This window comes from Bombus affinis, chromosome 2 (genome assembly GCF_024516045.1).
Source record: "Bombus affinis isolate iyBomAffi1 chromosome 2, iyBomAffi1.2, whole genome shotgun sequence".
Lineage (NCBI taxonomy): Eukaryota > Metazoa > Arthropoda > Insecta > Hymenoptera > Apidae > Bombus > Bombus affinis.
The window spans coordinates 1,094,533-1,113,873 of record NC_066345.1 but is presented as its reverse complement, the minus strand read 5'-3'; the positions used below and the strand labels follow the sequence as shown (position 1 = coordinate 1,113,873).

Genomic DNA, 19,341 nt, shown 5'->3' with positions numbered 1-19,341 from the left:
ACTTTTTCAATCCAGTATTTACCTCATCATAGTGGAGAACACAACATTCCAACGTTAGTGGAATCGTCTTGTATAACGAAGGTGAAAAGCTCGTCTAACGTTACGATAAATATTCAAATAAAAGTAGTGTTTGTATTAAAAAAAAAACACTTAAGTACGTATACTAAAGTTACGAATAAAGAAACATTTTTAAAATGCATTTGCATTGTTATTAATACGTCAAAACAGGTATCACTATCTGGACGATTCTCGTATTATATTTGACATTTAACGTTTATCGTAATAATACGGTGTGACATTATCATAATAATGTAGTACAATATTATCAATAACACAGATTTGATACAGAAATAACGTGTAATTAATGAATTAAATAGCAAGCATAAAGATATGTTGAAAATAATAAATTATACCTGTGCAAATGCCGTGGTAACCGCCCCAGTGACAATTGCAAGAAGATTTCGTTCCACCCATTCCTCCCCAGCTTGAATACAACCTTTTTCATAAATCACTTTGGCAACTTCATAGTTCTGCAAAACAAAGGCGATTGGCTACTTTGGCTTACCGTTGTGTTCTCGAACCTCGCGAATGTAGTTGTTAGTCCAATGTAATATTTGGTAGGAACAGCGTGAGATGCAGTGAAACGAGAAAATAGACAGGACAGAAAACGAAAGAAATAAATACATATGTATGTACATCGTCAGCCATAAATATATATAATAATATTTAATATAAATAATAGTACTCGTTTTTAACCATTTTAGGTTCGTGACGTAACGTGTTCACATAAAGACATTGCAAAAGATATTTGCACATACTCTTTTTTTCCAATGGAATTCTTTCTATCAGATTCTACATTTCATTTCCATAATTTCAAATTTTTATAAGCATAAAAGAGTTACTACTAAATCACAAGAAACTTAATATACTTGGACCTAATTACCGATTAATACATAAACGTTTATGTACACGTTACATGGTAAACGAAATTATAATACCTTATTTTCAATATTTTTATTATATTTTAATAATTTACGTTATCATATGATATTTGCATTAACAGCAACATACCATTAAAAATCGTTAAAGTCAATTGAGCTAATACTAAATGGTACGCTTTCGTACGTTTTATATTTTACCTTTCTATCTCATTATTTATATTTTATAGCAGAGTTTCAGTCTGCGAATGGTCAGACGGGATTTCGTGAGAATGAGTAATCCAAACGTTCAAGGATAGCTGGCTGCTCGAAGTCACGTAGCTATCGGGTGACACAGGATCGAATTTTCGGAAGACGCGTGGGAGAGTTTAGACGTGACAAGTAATCCGAATACGTTTACCAAAAAACAGGAATATTGTTTCCAGAGAATCTGACCGCAGCATGTCGGCTAAAATACCTTCTGCTGAATGCATTGTGAATGTCTCGTCTACACTCACAGAGCTGTCCAGCTGGACAAATTGTAAAGTACAAATTAAATAATAAAAAAAAAATTCACAGATACTGTCTGTAGATAATAGTCTTCGTGCACTGTACGCTGCCAGTTATTGGATCATGTATGCAGACTGTTTGCAAACGATGTCGTTTATCTACTGCAGTCTAAAGTCTAATGAGGGTGCCGGCTACTCGTAATTTTGTATCAGCCGACCTTTTGCACGACCACAACCGCCCCAGCCCATAATTTCGGGTACCCGCATACCCTTATAGCCTGTCCAAGGAGACGAGAAAGTGGACATAAACAAAGTGTAATACCTGCAGCCACGGCAATTGCACCTAATTAGTGTCTCCGGTTATGTCTTTTTTTTCTCTATTGTGCGCTTAAGGTCACATGCACCTTTCGAGATTATTAATGACCACGGTGAGGATGATCGGTGGGACAGAGCGTATCTACGTATAATATGTTGTATAAATCAATATCTTTCAGGATATCTAGAGCTTCCTCGCACGAGTCTTCCTTTTGTAACACATTGAACAAAATTAGTCGGATCGTGCTATACTCTTGTAATATCGTATTTAGCACAGATGATTAGGATATGTCCGATAGAATTTAGAATGCCGCAGGTGTCAGATATTTGATTCAATTTTGGTGATAAGGTTTGTTGATATTGTACAGAATGCACATAATATGAAGAAATGTATGAAATGTACAAAGCATAACACTTTCTATAATGCTTGACAGGTAAAAAAATTCCCTATTGAGCCTGCACTATTTTAATTATATTCTCAAAAACATGAATTTGCATAAAAATCTGCAATTAATAGTTGTCACTATAGAAACGATTTTCCTACGGAGAAAAGCCTAGAAGACGGCTTTGGATTTAAGAATTTTGTAAGGATGTCGAAAACTGGTTTTGACATTTTATTACGGAAAGTTGGTCCGAAAATAGAAAGGAACGCGAGAATTGTTGCCGAACCGGTGGCAAAAGAAAGAAAATCAAAACAAAGCCTGCCAGCGTGAAGACGATTAAATTGAACTGCATGTTGTCGTTTCCACGTTCTTCCAACATCTGTTCATAGTCCTTGTCCCTTATTTTCTATCGCAATGGAAACTTGCATTTTACCTGCTGTTATCTCCCGATTTTTCTTGAACAACGTGCACAGATTAACTGCGGAAATATGTCTATTGTCTGATAATTGTCTATCAGACAATTTTGTGTTACTATGTGTCTATTTTGTGATATTAAACACTACTTAGATCAACGATTTCCTGCCACATGGATAGGCCGTGCTATGCTTATTTCCTGACCAGCTTTCCAGACCTGACTCAATCCGATCATTAGTTATAAAAATCAAAAACTCCAAGATCCTTATACATCGCGACCTTAAGATAGCCACAGTTAAAGAAGAAATATCCAAGTTCAGAAAGAGATATAATATAAGAGTTAACAACTACCAAGAGCCATTAGTTACCCAATTACTTGACACGACGGACCAGATCCGCAGATTAAAAAGACAACACCCTTTAGATTGAAGCATTAGATTCAACTAGAATCAAACATACTGTAAACTCTTATAATCCAAGTTACAGTACCACGCCAAAATAATTTACTTATAATTCTCAAAGAGAATTGATTGTAAATAGTCTACCAAATATAAAAAAGAAATAGTTATGAAGACATTTAAAATCTCTTGTTCATAGAATGTCAATTGACAAGGTTGAAACTCTTCATGAAACTCGACATGACAACCAAATTCGCTAACGTGTCCGTGTAAACTAGTCGAACAAGTTGGACAATCTATGATGCGATGCATTCGCGTCTCTATCGAAGCTGGACCTGATCACTTGGAGTAATTTCTCTGAAGGTAAAAAAGGTGTTACAGTGTTCACAACATACACAACATTGTACAACACGAAACAAAGTGCTGAATCAGATCCTGCCCAATGTTCCTACATGTTCTAGCTCAGCCTGGATACGCGGATAGAGTCGTGTCGGAATATTAAAACGCGAGGAACTGTGTATAAATAATTGTTACGTAAACTTTTCTGCATTAATATTACGTAGCTAGATATTCCAAATATTACGGAGCGTGGAAGAAAAGGAGAAGAACTGATAAGGAAGTACAGGCCGGCTGTGTAGAACGTCACGTCAGTAGGCAGGCTAAGTAACAAGCCCACTTTATTACACGGCGCCTTACATTTATGTACCTTCTAGAGTTGAAGTAACCACGCAACGCTTTTAGCTGCCTCGTTCGTCCTTCTTCCCTTATTTTCTTTCGCCCCCGTCTAACTTCCCGCCTGGTTCCACTGGAATCTTTTTCACTATTTCGCCTCTATTACGATATCGTGATGTTGTGCGACTCCCTCATTAGCAAGGCGTTAGATGCTCCAATTACTTAAGAGTTCTCGTTTGGAACTTGGCAAAGTTGCTCGAGACTGCCAATTTATTCCATCTCACGGTTTTGATAGCGTATTTCTACGGTTACTCTTTCTCATTCGCACGTATCACTGTCTACTTAAAAAATTAATTAACCGGGTCTAACACGCGAGAACAGAAGAAGAAAATTAATTAAATCGATCTGTGAAATCACAGCCATTCTATCTTGATTCTAATCTGTCGAATAGACATAGTGATGACCGTAAGGATATTCCGTGCTGCTAATGCAAATTCGAACGTTTCAATATATGTACGTGTAAATGTGACGGTAAACCCTGTGTTTGCTAATGTTTGTTTATTCGTATACACAGAGTATTCGTTTCGCTTAATAAATATTAATAATTTTAGACGTACAGTCAACAACTTTGCCCTTTGATGACAACTTTATATATATTTCTGGAATTTGAATTTAAGGAAATAAGACAATACTTCTAGTTCTGATCGAATTCTTTGATTCTTCTTACTTGACCTTTTCTACAATATCGAGAACAAACAACTATAATTTTGTATTTGATAAAAATAGGAAACTACACAAGAAGAAACAACGATGTCATCCGAATAAATCGATTGATTAAGGAAAATATAGTTTAGAAATTACTCTAATGGCTATTACAATATCTTATTGTTACCTATTGAATTGTAATATAAAAGAATAAATATTAAACTTGCTTAATAACGAATAAATAGATAAATCGTAATATAATTCATGATATATTTTATATGTTATATACATAATAAATTATAATCTGTTCCGGATATCATGTGATTACATTCACGGTTCATTAAATTTTCTACATAATCTTGTTTGTTACAAACTAATTTCATAATATTCGCGGGAAATTGCCAACATCCATGCAATTATTCGCCACTTTATAGTCGCATATAATTTATTACTTCATCGATAGTAGTAGTATAGATGATAAGTGTCAAGCCTAATTTAACCAGTGCACAATACAGCAATTGCTTATAGCGGTAAAAAAAGAAAAGGGAAAATAATTACTACGACCATCTGGCATAACGCCTTTATACAATCTTTTTTTTTAAAGAGGAAAATAAATTTCAATTTGTTTTCTTTTTATTTTCAGAATCTTCTCTTATCTTTGTTTAACGCCTACTTATTTAACGTTACGAACTTGAACGTTAACAGTTTGAATATTTAAGAAATATCTTTTTATAGATGTAACATCGGTACTAACTGTCAGAATTCAACAGATACGACTTGTGCCAGTATCTGTATAACTGACATCGTACGAGACAACGAGGCAGTTGCGCCTGAAATATGCAGCTGCTTGCCGCTCGCATGACACGTACGTTCCCTCAGACTTTTATTGTATACGCTAAGGAAGGAAACGTAATCTCCCGAATGTCATGATTATACAGCGACTTGGCCATAATTTATTGTGCTGATTATCAGACAAGAGAAACATATATTACATACGTTGGATCTTAAGTTTGCATAAATGGTCCATTTGTTATATTGCCATAGAATATGGGCAAGCTACATGCATTAAATAAGCTGAATATAGATTGGTAAGCAGAGATCAGAAATAACAATTGGTTTTGAGATTTCTTTGAAGAAGCTCATTGGCAAGAAGGTAATTTTCGTTTAAATAAAAGACTCGAGTCTTGAAGAAATCTGTTTAACAATTAAATGATAAAACAATATTAATTTTCAAGTAGTCCAGTTACGAATAACCATTATAAATGATGCTAAAAAAGATTTTGCTTATCGATGACTATTATCGATGGGAAAATTCCTTTTTGGTTATCGTTAACCATTATCCGTGGAGGAATTTTTTTTCATTGACCAAAAACCATTAAAAGTGAGAGAATTTTTTTGATTACCGATAACCATTATTCGCGAGAGAAATTTTTGGTCACCGATAACTTAATAATTAGTGTTCGTTACGAAACCTTTTTTTGCTCACCAATATCTATTTTCCGTGACGAATTTTTTTTTGCTTATCGATAACCATTGCCCGTGATGGAATTTCCTTTCGGTTACCGATAACCATTACCGATAACGGAATCTTTTTTCAACATTTGTGACGTCCAATTTGGTAATTTATAATATTTATACGTAACCAAAATCAGTTAAACTAATCTGCCAATTCTTTTGCTGCGATTTTTTTCGTTTCGGTTATGACGAAAGCTACAGGTACCCTGTTGGTAAGACGATATCGGATAAAATGTATACGATACGGGTGAAATTTATACAGACTCGACCTAAAGTAGAACTTTTGTTAGTGCTTAGGCAATATGTCACGTTTGCCATAATTTTGCTTTCCTCGATAAATTAATATAGTTTCTCCGATTTTTTAAAATACTCGTTTCTAATCCATCTCTCTTTTACACCATGTATAATTGTATCTTAGTACTTGATAAAATCAGTAGAAAATGATTACGTGTGAAGTATACAAGCTAGCGTGGTATAATCTTGCAATTGAAACATTATCTTGCATTATAAGTACTTACCGTTCTAAACCCAAATATACGAACTATAAATGTAAAATATGCTGTTTATCCATTTTACCACGTGCTTATTAAAATTTCCAATGTTCCTATATACTTACTTGCTTTGTTACGTAGCCACGTGTTTAGTTATATTTACTTTTCGAGCACATAGTGATCGTACATATTATTACAAAAACAGCGGCTATTAAAAGGTATATAAATATATCATAAAACAATGTGCTTCAAGCAGATCAAACAAGGAAGGTGAATAAATAATTTAACATACTTAAAACATGGTACACTTTACAGTTACATGCGACACCATGTTTGCAATTCGTTATCTCAACTAAAAATTATAACGGTTCAAAAAGTTAAAACTTTCTCTTTCTAATACTTTTCTGAATCACGTGTCATCGATAATCCTTTTTCAATATTTTTCTGGATAGGAAAAAGCCAGGATTATTTCTACCTTTAGCTTAACATCGGTCGATCATGTTGTTATCTTTCCAAAATGTTTACATTCTGATTCCTTTGTTTCCGCTTCTGTGAATATAACAAACTAAGGCATTGCACAGGTCGACGAGTTTTATCCTTTTACGTAAAAAAAAATTGAGATTTGTATCGTTTCTAAAATATATGAAAATATGTCAGCCATGTAGCAAGTTTTATCTACGTCTTACGTCAGTTTTTCTTTTACAGAAAATCCTAAACTAAGTAGATTTGAACCCGAATATTTCACTCGCACTATTTATATTATGTTATTCAACGATTCGTTAGAACGTGAATTTCTGATCAGAGTAACATTACGCAAACTGAATTTAATAAAAAGCTAGTACGTGCGATTTATATAACTTTTGCAAGGTTCACTGCTATTCAAAAATATTTCACTATGTGTATTTTATTCATATTTACTGTACATCGAATAAACGTATCGGTATTAAATTTTCAATTTATTGGCAATTTTTCACGATATTAAAATAATCTTTTGTTAGAAACATATTTTACTTTAATCCAATAGTGTAATAAAAGCATAAAAAAGTCAAGCTATTTATATAGCGTTTCCTCTGCTTGGTCATACATCGTTTTTTCAGTCCTTTATCAACTTCATGCCCGCGATATATCATTTTAAAAGTTACATTTCACCGAGCACTTTAATGCGAATTCATCTTTTGCGAGACTTTAAACGTGCCAGGACATACAAGAAATATTTTCGTCATATTACACCTATTTCAACTATCGCGAAGACGCGAGAAATAAAATTTTGGCAGTTACGCCGTAAATATAAAAAAAGCACGAATTTTTCGTTAGAACGTAATTTTGCTATTCAATTTTTGTCAGACGACAAATCAGACGAATGTTGCATGTCACGATCATTGCGTGTAATCCAAAACTGTCAAATGAAGTGTTAAGGTTATGGGATGTATAAAGAGAGAAAACGTGTGGATAAAGTGTAAGGTACAAAATATATATATTTAATTTAATAGAGAAGTGTAATAACAAGTAGGAATATAATTTGACCTGGTCCAGACCCTGTCTGGACCTACGGAATCCAACTATGGAGAAAGAAAATATCCTCTAGATTAAATCCTTAGATTCCACTAGAACCAACAATATAAAACTAGTATAAGCCATGTCATTGTATCGCGCCAAATGAAGTTACTGAAAATTCTCAACGATAATTGATTGTAAATATTCTAATAAATAAAAAAGAAAAAAAATATTACACCTATTTCAACTATCGCGAAGACGCGAGAAATAAAATTTTGGCAGTTACGCCGTAAATATAAAAAAAAGCACGAATTTTTCGTTAGAACGTAATTTTGCTATTCAATTTTTGTCGGACGACCAATCAGGCGAATGTTGCATGTCACGATCATTGCGTGTAATCCAAAACTGTCAAATGAAGTGTTGAGGTTATGGGATGTATAAAGAGAGAAAACGCGTGGATAAAGTGTAAGGTACAAAATATATTTAATTTAATAGAGAAGTGTAATAACAAGTAGGAATATAATTTGACCTGGTCCAGATCCGCGCGCTAGCAGTGTTACCTTATAACTGAAAAACCTCGAAGCCAACGTCGCCTGTCTATTGTTTATGGTCTGCCTTCATGCTAGTCTTTTGTCTATATGCTGTCGATGGCGTCAGCGCTCGAGGAAACTAAAAAGACCAGATGTAGTTTTCGTAGAAGTGGTGACCACTTCAACATGAAGTAATCAGCTCGTTTATAATTTATCAAAATTATTTTTACAACCTGCTTCACTATCGAATTTACTGCTGCTTTGTAAGAGAATTTATTAGTATCAATATTTTGCAACTTCGCTAACGATATTAGTTTAATTACACAAAGGAACCGTACCTAAATATTTACAGTATCCAAAAAATATCCTCTGATTCAAAATAAGATCAAAATAAAAAATAACAAAATTGCTGGCTTCGTTTTCGAGAAAATCACATTAGGTGTACGTAATGTGGAACACGCCAACGATATCGTCACTGATAACAACGACAACCATATAGAATTATATTTATTTTGTGGTGGCAATTACGAAAGGGACAAGGATAGTGAAAAATCGGTGCAATGTATTCGTCGTTTTCGTCGGGAACACGACGAATGTACCTCAGGTGCGTGATTCACGTGTTCAACGTGTAGAAGACAAAGAAAATTAACATGATAGAATACAAGTTAAAAAAATGGAAGATATTCGTTCACTTGTCCTTTTTCTTTAAATAAATGTTCATTCTTCTTAATAAAAATAGAGTGTTTGTTTTTCTAGGTATTTCATATTGGCTACTATCTTTGTAGCTCGTCGTATTAGACATATTTTATTATGTTTTTCAATTACTTCAACGCGTGTTAATTTCATTGGAGAAACGTACGTTTCTCTTTTTGGGGAGCTTTGAAAATTGACTGTTCCATATTACACGCAGTTGCCTATCTTTTCGCTGTACGTAAGATCGTAGACGCTTTATACGCAAGAAGTTAGCAGTGTAACAATACATAGAAGTCTGTGTTCAAAACTAGCGTAATTAAAATGTAGATATAGAATAAAATAAAAATTCTATAGAATTAGGATTCTACTTTTACTTCTAACAATTTGTAAATATACGGTAGAATTAAAATAATTCGAATAGTTCGTAAATATACGATAGAATAACAATAAAGTAATTAATAGAATAAATAGCTGGTTATCAAAAAATATATATATACATCGATCGATGTCCAAGCAATCGTAGAAATTGTATCAACGAAAAGAGAAAGTTTAAACTCTTATTTAGCACAGTCAGTGACACGTTTCAACGGCAATGTACCTGTAAGACCATTGTGCTGACAACAGTACCAGCGACAGGTACGAGATTCAATTCTAGCCATTCTTCGCCTGCTCTTAGACAGCCTCTCTCGTATATACTCCTCTCCCCAGTCTGCATTTACCAAGTGCAAACAAAATGATTGAAGAAACCACTATGAAAGTTTCTGCATCGAAGATTTAGGATTACGTTGTCGTGCCTGCGGCATGTTGATAACGCGTACAAACAACGGTACCTTGCTTCTACATATGAATAGTACGTCGACCACTGTGCAGTCATCGAATTTCGGAATTCGAACATCGGAATTACGCGTGATTCTTTAATTCTCTATCTTCTGGTTTTATATCGCGTTCAATTTTTTTTAATTATACGGAATGGTCCGTAATTGACGGTAGAATTTGGTACGAGGCGATTCTACGAGAAAAAATATGACAAAAATATGGAATACAATTTTTCTGTACGACGGTTCGTTTCCGAGAAGATCGAGTTTGAAAATTTGACTAATTACTGAACAGGAATATCCGACAAGTTAGATGAGAATAAGTAAAAAATGTAGAACCTGATTAATTTTCAAATCAATATGATCAATATGAAAGTATTTAAGCGCATATTTTCGACTTACTTTCTCACGTACGATCATCCTGTACCCAATTGTACTATTAGTTACGAACCACCTTGTATAAGGATCGTAGTTTCGAATGGCGTCAGTGACCGATTGAGAGAAAAGTGTGAAATATGAAATCTTTATTTTGGCAATTTCTGCGTGGTAATTACGTAGAATAGGCGAGGCACTTTACCGACTTCGACGGTGTTGAAATATTATCGACGTTTGGACTATTTTTTCCCACACGTACGTATATTCTGGTCAAATTTAATTTCCAAGATATTCGTTAAAAATTTCAATTAAATCCAGATTACGTTTCATTCTAGAGTAAGCCGCATTTTTTTACAGCCAATTTAATATTGTACAAATAAAGAAGAAAAATCAATAGGTCATAGGTCATAGGTTGGGCTAAATTAATATCCGACCGCCATTAAGCGGCTGCCAACGCTTGCGTAAAATGATTTTCGATGAATCGATTGATGTACAGAATGTTGCACTTCGCTCTGATCTTCGACAGCTCGTAAATGTAACAAATATAGTTACCGTCACTGATAATTTTTGTTCGGTAGACATTTATTCAAAATGGATAGTTAAATAACACGTAAAATATTAATCATACATTGTTTTATAACCTGACAATTAAAGACGAGCGATGGTTGAATATATGGGAAAAGATGCTCAGAATATCGATAATATCGACAATATATTTCAAAATTATCAAAATCGATGAAATGTCTTCTATTCTACACAAGTGCCTTATGCGTTCGAAAGATCTAGAAAGGCTTCATGAGGTTATTTCCTATTTTCTACGATAAAAGATTTTGGATAGATCTGATTTCCAAACGCAATTTCGAAAATGTCGATTTCTAAATTTGTTGATGGCATCGAACACTTGGCACGAACGTGACTCAACTTGAGAAAGTATGTTATACAGAAGAAGAGGAAAGCTATTTTAGAATATAATTAAATCAAATTTATGAATAGAACGAATGAACAAATTCATGAAATCTATTTTAAATGCATTTTATTCGTTCTTAGTTTATTTTTAATTTTTGACAGGAACTTTTGGAGGATCTCCTTCTAGTCAAAACACAACTTATAATATGATGTACACATTTATAATTCATAAAATACAGTAACACGAATCGAGAAGAGCGAAATAACTGCTCTCTACTGTCCAAATTATGAAGCTAAATGAACAAGATGAATTGATCATTTCATAATCGCCAGATTTTCATACTGATAACTCGAAAATCGCGTTCTTCGAATTGCTTCGCTTTCGTCGCAAGTGTGTGATATACCAGGATCAATAGTATGTCCTATCTAGCTGTCAAAACGCTCAAATATCTGGGAAAATACGAGTAGTATGAAAAATGGTTCAGACAAAATTTGTATATCTTTCGAACGTATCGATTGCCGAAACTGAAATTTCATATTTTGAATTCGCTCTTCTTCTCCAAAAATATCCAAAAAATGTACTTCGATTGGCAACCAATGGCAGAACTAAAGAAAACTTAAATTTTAATCGTATGCTAAATATGAAGCATAAATAAATATGCAGCAACTAAAAAGTACAATTTCAAACTATATGACAGATTTATTCCTTGAAGCTAGCTATTATACAAAATTAAGAACCCTAGGAATTTAACAAAACGTTTTATGCCTTTGTATCTTACGTAGTTATTATTAGACTTAAAAAGATTTAAAAAGTTGAAGAGCCTCTAAAACGATGTTACATAGTATACGATTCAACACAGTAGATAAGACACTTGAAAATAAATCGCGAGAATCTCGTCTGTGATTTCGTTATCTTTGATAAAAAAGGACATCTGCTTTATCGAGGATTGATAATCTTGCAAAACATTCAGAATTTATTTTCACACTTCAGTAAATAGCAAACAAACAATTTGTAGAATATCTATTTATGCAAAGTGGAAAACGTAAATTATTTAGCATTGATTTATGAAATGAACAGTATACAAATTAACTAACGATTCGACGACACAGCGCAGGGACGAGCGAAATAAAAACCACATAGGATAAATGCTTTCCAGCTTTGCTTGAGAACTTCAATGTGTTCTGCATGTTTCTTCAAATTTTTGAATTTTTACGTTTATTATCCCAAAATGTAGCTATTTGAAAATATTAATAAAAAAGTAACATAAAAGTTGTTAAACTTCGTCCCAAGATTGTTTCATCTCCACTGTCGTATTTTATTACAAAACTTCCTTCTTTAATACCGAAGCTTATCTTGTAACTAGATATGGCAGCTACATTTAAAGATTAAAATTAAACTGTCAGCACTCGAGACAAATGAGAATGAGCAAACGAAAGCGTAAAAACTAGTGTAGTATTCTGTCCATATTTTAACGAGTATAATAGCTCGTTCAAACCTATTAGTTAGTTAGTGATAACGTGTAAAATATATGAAAGGCATTGATTAAGAAAAAGCAGAAATGAGAAATTATTTTGAATGCTCGCAGAGAGAATGTAAGTAATGGTTACGGTAAATAAAGTGAAGGTGAAAAACATGATTTTAGAATAGATGAATACAGTAATATAGTGTACAATTAATGGAAATATAACTTTTAAGAGCGGAAACCTTGCAAACACGACAAGTAGAAGTTTTCTTCGGGGGTCGAATGAAACAGCTAACTCTTATAAATAAAACTCAGTTACTGAGCTTTTCATTTTTCAATAACTCTTTTTCTGTTTTACGTTTACTTTACGCGTTAATACTTTAATTCTGCTGCAAAAGTTCGCTTATAACAGCCATTCTGTATGGCAAAAGTTGTGCCAGATTATATACATACCTTTTAACAAATATTTTAAAGGAAAGTATGAAAGCTAGAATTATGTTTTAATTAGCATTATTTAAAAAGTTGAAAGCAGAATGAGTATATGAGAGAGAGAAAACAAGTTGTGATTTTTATAGATACAATTATTTCATTTTACAAATAATGAGATTGAACCAAACAATATGCAGTTAATTATTTGTATATATGCTCAGAGTTTAGAGTTTAATTTTAAAAAGAATATTTTGTATTTTCTAAATCGCTTTGAGCGGTTAAGCAGTTTGAACACTGAAGAGCAGTTTCAAAACATTCAACTTTAACTGTTTCAAAGCAAAATAAATGTCTCGCTTGAACTAAAACTCTCTTGTGCTTCTACAGGACTAAAAGTTTCCTATTTATGCAAAAATCTATGGGATAAAAGTTTCAGTAGATGCACTTCATTTTACAACTGTTTTCTCAAAACAGAAAACGCGACAGTTAAAAAATTACTGTTATTTCGTGTCCACTTGGAAATTTGAACAGTTTCATTCGATCCCTGCTTTTGTTATAATAATACAACGTTTAGTGTTAAAGATAATATTGAATTTTAAAAAATGACTTACGTAGCTAGGTTTTCTAACATCATAGCCGCACTGTTTATTTTTTATAATTTCCTGAAAAGGAGACAATATTTTCAGATATAAACTTAATAATAACATTTTTATTTTAAAATATAATAAAATGTTGTACTTGTTTATATATTATAAAAGAATCATCACTGCAGTTCACGTGCAATTAATTCTTTATTTAACAAAGATAAGAAATTCTTTTATTGAAAATAAGGAAAAAATATACTAACGTGAGATAAAAAATACTTACATTTGGCTTTCGTTTACAACAGCTAAAAGGCACGCCGCATGCTTCCCTCGAGCCAATGTCGCTCGACGAACAATTGAAATAATTATTGCGATCCCAGTCTTTAGGGCCCTCGATGCCGCAACACTGTAACTGTAAAATACAGTTGCGTTAATATAATTACACAGTAATTTAATTATGTAATTTAATAACACTCTATTTCGATTACATATTAATTCAATTACGTTCAATTATGTTGTAATCCAATTACATAATTTGAATTGCGTAATTGAATTGTTTAATAGAATTACAAAATTGGAATTGACGCAATTGAATTACATAATTTCAACTACAGTAATCGAATTACGTAATTTGAATTACGGAATTGAATAACAAAATTTGATCGTTACCCATCGTATTTGCAAAACGTTACTAGTTCTAATTTTATAGTTATAACAACATCATGTTGAAACACTTTCTCTTAAACGAAAGTTAATCAATTCAATTAACCAACATCAAATAAATCCGATCAGCAGGTGTCGTTTTCGTTCTTTAGCAACTACGTACCACCAATTTGACGTTCTTTAATTTCATATTTGGTTTAACAAGCGTATCAGCGTATCAGTATTAAACATGTTGCTTAGTGCAACAGTATTTCAGTGTCTAGCACTGAATAATACAAAGATGAAGGAAATAGGAATCTCGCCATTATAAATAAAGTCAATATTAAGGAGGGAAAAAAACAAAAGCGGAAGACATAGTATCAATTTGCTTAGTAAAAAGAGAAAGAGGGAGAGAGAGAGAGAGAGAGAGAGAGAGAACGTGTGAAACTGGTGTTCAAAGAGCTTCGTTAAACTTAAATGCACGTTCTTTCTTCACGCTCAGTGAATTCAATAATTTTGTTCGTATCATTTCGTGAAACTGTGAAACAAAGCGGTGTTTATATCAAAGAATGCTTTATAAAAACTGCACTGTGATCGGAATCATGATTTTTATAAAGTATAATAGGGTAGAAAAGTATTTTAATTAAATAAAGATTGAAGATTCGTTTTAATTAACGTCACAAATATGAGAAATATTGAATCAGTAATTTTGTCTTAATTAGTCAATTAATTAATACATGATTCCTTAACATGTATGATAATTTAACTTGGAATAATTAATTAATTAATTGCAATAATATTATTACTGAAACTCTTCATCAATATTAATACAATTATTAGTATTATATTAAATACAATTATTTAATTAATGATTTTATTTTAATGAAATTACATTTAAAATGTCAGAAGTATACTATACTATTCCAAAAGTTTTGGCTCTTCGTAACGTAATATCGTAACGAAATATACATTTAACTTGAATAATAAAACTCTGTTGCATACTCTTATGCATACAGCGAGCCACGAATGTATTCAATTGTATATATTATACTTAAAATTTCATTAGCACTGCAATGAGACACGACCATCGTGAATTCGTAATTAATTTAATAAAATTTCAAACGAATTTGAAAATATATGTCGGAGATGTAGGGACATCGGGCCTTTCTTTGCGAAGATCCCCAATACTTGGGCTCGAGGTGACATAACTGGTCGCCGAACGTAGCCACGGTCACGGGATGAACGTTATGTCTAACGGAAGAAGTACCGATGTTGAGGGACGCGCTGTATTAACAATCAAGCCCCGGCCAGGAGCAATGTTGGTTTCACGAGGGACTGCCTGATAACGGCGCTTGGAATTTTGTTGATAATCCCGATCAATATGTAATTGACAAATGTGACCGTATCTGTCTTTTATTTTCGCAATCACCTTGGAGAGTTTACTGGTATCGTCTAGGCAGTCAGTCTGAAAGTAACCCAGCGTCTGAGTTAACGTGTCTGCGTGCTACAAAATATATTCTATTGTACAAAGAGTTTTCCCGTTGACCGTGGATTCGTTATTGAACCCAAGAACATTGTCAATAGCTTTCGTTAAGCTTATTAATTATTACGTGCCCAAAATTTCTAACGAAAACCCGACATATATATATACAAGTTACAAGGTATTTATTAGAAGTACAGATTTCGCAGTGCTAACTTTAAGTTGGCTTGTCTTCAGAAACTGCTTCGTGACGTTCCTCGCGTATAACTTGCTATTTTCTATTTGATTGTAAGTCGCGTAAGCTACAGAACACTATCGACGAATAAATACGTTATATTCGATCTCGTCTTCTCTTAACCGACACTCGATACAATATCGTGTTAGGACCATGGGCTTGTTCTACTTGTGCGAGACACCCTGTATTGTAGCTTTTAAGGAACATTAAGACGATCGATATTATTGTCAATATTTCAAGCTTCTCAACATCGTCGTATGTAAGAGACCGTCTAATGTAGACGATCAATATATTATTGTAATCGATCGTCTGAAGATGCCTATAATGTCGATGTCGAGGTTGTTAGATGCATAAAGAGAGAAACGCGTGGATAAATTGTAAGGTAGAAAATATATTTTAACACAGAAGTGTAATTACAAGTAGAAGTATAATTCGAGCTGGTCCAGATCCGCACGCTAGTGTCACGGAAGAATCCGACTACCTATGTGCGATAAGACAGCAAATTCCAAGCGCCTTATTATGAGTGACCACCGAGGTAGTGTCCGGTCTCTCTGCCCGTTCCTATGGACATATGACAAGTGCAACCAAGGTCTTTTCCCATTCCCGCGAATAAAAGAACATAAATACTACCCCCAAAATCGTCCAAGTCAGTCTTAATCAGACCGAGCCAGCCCGAATTACTGTACAAATTGAATAAAAATAAAATAACGTGACATTTTAATCATTTGTTCAATATTTTTTACGTGACACTAGCAGTGTTACCCTATAACTGAAAACCCCGAAGCCAACGTCGCCTGTCTACTGTTTATGGTCCACCTTCGACCCAGTCTTTTGTCTATACTCTACCGATGGCTTCCGTGCTTAAGAAAACTAAAAAGACCAGGTGTAGAGTTTTCTTAGAAGCGGTGACAGTCGAGATACTTGAAGCAGTGACAGTAATATTGATCGTCTTAACGCTCCTTTACATTTTATAATATCAAAGTGCTATGTAGGCGTTTCATTAGATGAAAGGAAATGCATCCAGAACAACGATACGATGGTCTCTCATGGATAGGAATTGAACTAACGTGAAGAATAGAGGATTGGAACAGTAGTATAACTATTGACAGGATCTGCAGAACTGAAGCGACGAGGCAGCGTTTCTATTGAAATCTCACATTGCTTGTCAAAACGTCGATCAATAAATTCTATCAATTAAATTAACTAATTAATATAGTTATTTAATCAACTTCAGTTAACTAACTAATTAACGCAATTAATCGTTGTATATGTACCGGTTATAAAGACAGTAAATTGTAAATAGAACTGTATTAATAAATGCAATTAGTTCATTGATTATTACATTGGTAGAATTTATACGCTGTTTTTAATGTAATAGAAAATGTATTCCCTTATCTAATTGGACAAATAACGATATGACACGTACCCAATCCTCTTGAATCCAATCGATGAGATTCTGCTGATCAGGATCTTCTCTATAGTGGATGATGAACGCTTGGAAACCGCCAGTGGCTTGTGATTTTATCTGTACACCGAATCGACATATTAATTCTATGTTTAGCAATAAATTACAATCGATAAAATGAATCCAAACACGATATGAACGGTATGTTAAGTCTTCGGTTAATTTGTGCCATATCAACATTTTCAGCAGAATTAAACCTTTTTATCCTTCTTTCTACTGACTTATGTGAATAATCATTCGTGCATTCCTTTGTGAGAATAGAAATTTCGTACGAATTTCGTATGAACCATCGAATACGAATATGCGCGATAGACAGAATTTCAACTGTTACAAGTAGAAGGTGCACTTGGAATTGATATAGGAACGGCGAGTACGTGAACTCAGAACTCGAACTTTGCGTGTATGTGCTTAGTACGTTCTGTAGTACCAAAACGAAACTTATTTTTAGAGAATCATTCAAATTGTTAGCAACGCCAAAAAATGTTCATCATGTCTTGATAATTAAAATATTGAGCTTTTGTTTACTCTTTTAATTTGTACGAATATAAAGCGCCAAATACTTCCGCTATAAATAGAATCTATATCACGAATAATAAATAATGAATAATCAGTAGTAAGTGGCAAATAATAAATAATAATCTATACCATAAATTAAAGATGCAAATATCAATGAAATGCCACAATTAGGAAAAGCTGTTATTAATTGCAGAAGTTGTTTTTCGAGCTATATATAGGTATAATATTGAATTATATTTTCTATTTATTAAAAACAATTCACATAGATTGAAACAACATTATAAAAAGGGTATATCAAACAAAGATTCTTTTACCATATATTTCAAACAAACTTTTAAATTTGTATATTTTTTTCCAATGGAACTAACGTACTGCAGTTATTGTAAATATCCAGAAAGAATGGTAAAAATAAATCTTTCACAGAGGGGAAGCAATATTTAAAGTACATAAAATTTATTTCCTTTTTATCGTCCATAACTCTGACTGTAAATTACGTTTACGCGTATTCCATGTAACATAAATATGCAGATATTTACTTATTGACTTATTCCACTGGAGATCATCAAGTAGCGAAGAGAGATTTTAAAGTTTTACAATATAAAGTTATCGTTAAGTTAAATTACTTGTTTCGACGTATAGTTAAAAACAATTCGAATACAAATGTGCTTCGGATTCATTTTACGATCCGTACAACAAACAGAGTTCCAAGTTTCGTGCAAACCTGTTTAGACAAAAACCTAGATGAAAATGTCGGATCTAAATATGTATGACATTTTCGTTTTATTCTTGGTTACAAAATAGTAAAGTTACTACAAAAACTTATGAGACAGTTTATACAGGGTAGTTGGTAACTAGTGGTACAAGCGGAAAGGGGATGATTCTACGCGAAAAAAGAAGTCGAAAATATAGAATAAAAATTTTTCGTTTGAGGCTTTGTTTTCGAGAAAATCGAATCTGAATTTTCGCTCAGTACGCGTGCACTTTATCACGTCTCGTTATAAGGGTATATGCGTGCGATAAAGTGCACGCGTACCGAGCGAAAATTCAAAGTCGATTTTCTCGAAAACAAAGCCTTAAAAGAAAAATTTTTATTCTATATTTTCGACTTCTTTTTTCGCGTAGAATCACCCCCTTTCCGCTTGTACCGCCAGTTACCAACCACCCTGTATAATAAATGAGTCACGCCATGAATATATAGGAAACTTTATTCATTATCCTACACCAAACGATATTAATATAATTTTATGTACACGAGAAAAATATTTACGAAGCTTTTATGGATATGAAATTTATCAAGTTCGCTCGCGGAGAAACTTATTCAATTTAAAAGACGTAGCAACAAATAATTCCCAATTATAATCTTATCGTGTACATCGGTACAAGGAGAAAAATGTTTAC

General features: G+C 33.2%; 1 protein-coding gene and 2 long non-coding RNA genes across 5 annotated transcripts in view; 1 reads left to right on the top strand and 2 right to left on the bottom strand.

Moving 5' to 3' along the window:
* LOC126923950 (tetraspanin-5) overlaps positions 1 to 19,341 on the bottom strand; it is a 128,669-nt gene that overhangs the window by 11,752 nt on the left and 97,576 nt on the right. The window contains exons 5-9 of one of the 3 annotated variants that reach the window (XM_050737907.1): positions 17,389 to 17,487; positions 13,889 to 14,017; positions 13,633 to 13,683; positions 9,635 to 9,745; positions 414 to 530 (exon numbers count right to left, since the gene is read on the bottom strand). In XM_050737907.1, coding sequence (XP_050593864.1) covers positions 414 to 530; positions 9,635 to 9,745; positions 13,633 to 13,683; positions 13,889 to 14,017; positions 17,389 to 17,487 — 507 coding nt within the window. The remainder of the gene's footprint in view (positions 1 to 413; positions 531 to 9,634; positions 9,746 to 13,632; positions 13,684 to 13,888; positions 14,018 to 17,388; positions 17,488 to 19,341) is intronic. The other 2 variants (XM_050737925.1, XM_050737916.1) reach the window with 2 other exon arrangements.
* LOC126924039 (uncharacterized) lies at positions 529 to 2,604 on the top strand. The gene is made up of 4 exons (XR_007713385.1): positions 529 to 688; positions 765 to 979; positions 1,169 to 2,090; positions 2,176 to 2,604. It is a non-coding gene; the product is annotated as an uncharacterized LOC126924039 (long non-coding RNA).
* LOC126924056 (uncharacterized) lies at positions 6,609 to 8,880 on the bottom strand. The gene is made up of 2 exons (XR_007713393.1): positions 8,343 to 8,880; positions 6,609 to 7,843 (listed from the first exon to the last, which is right to left on the bottom strand). It is a non-coding gene; the product is annotated as an uncharacterized LOC126924056 (long non-coding RNA).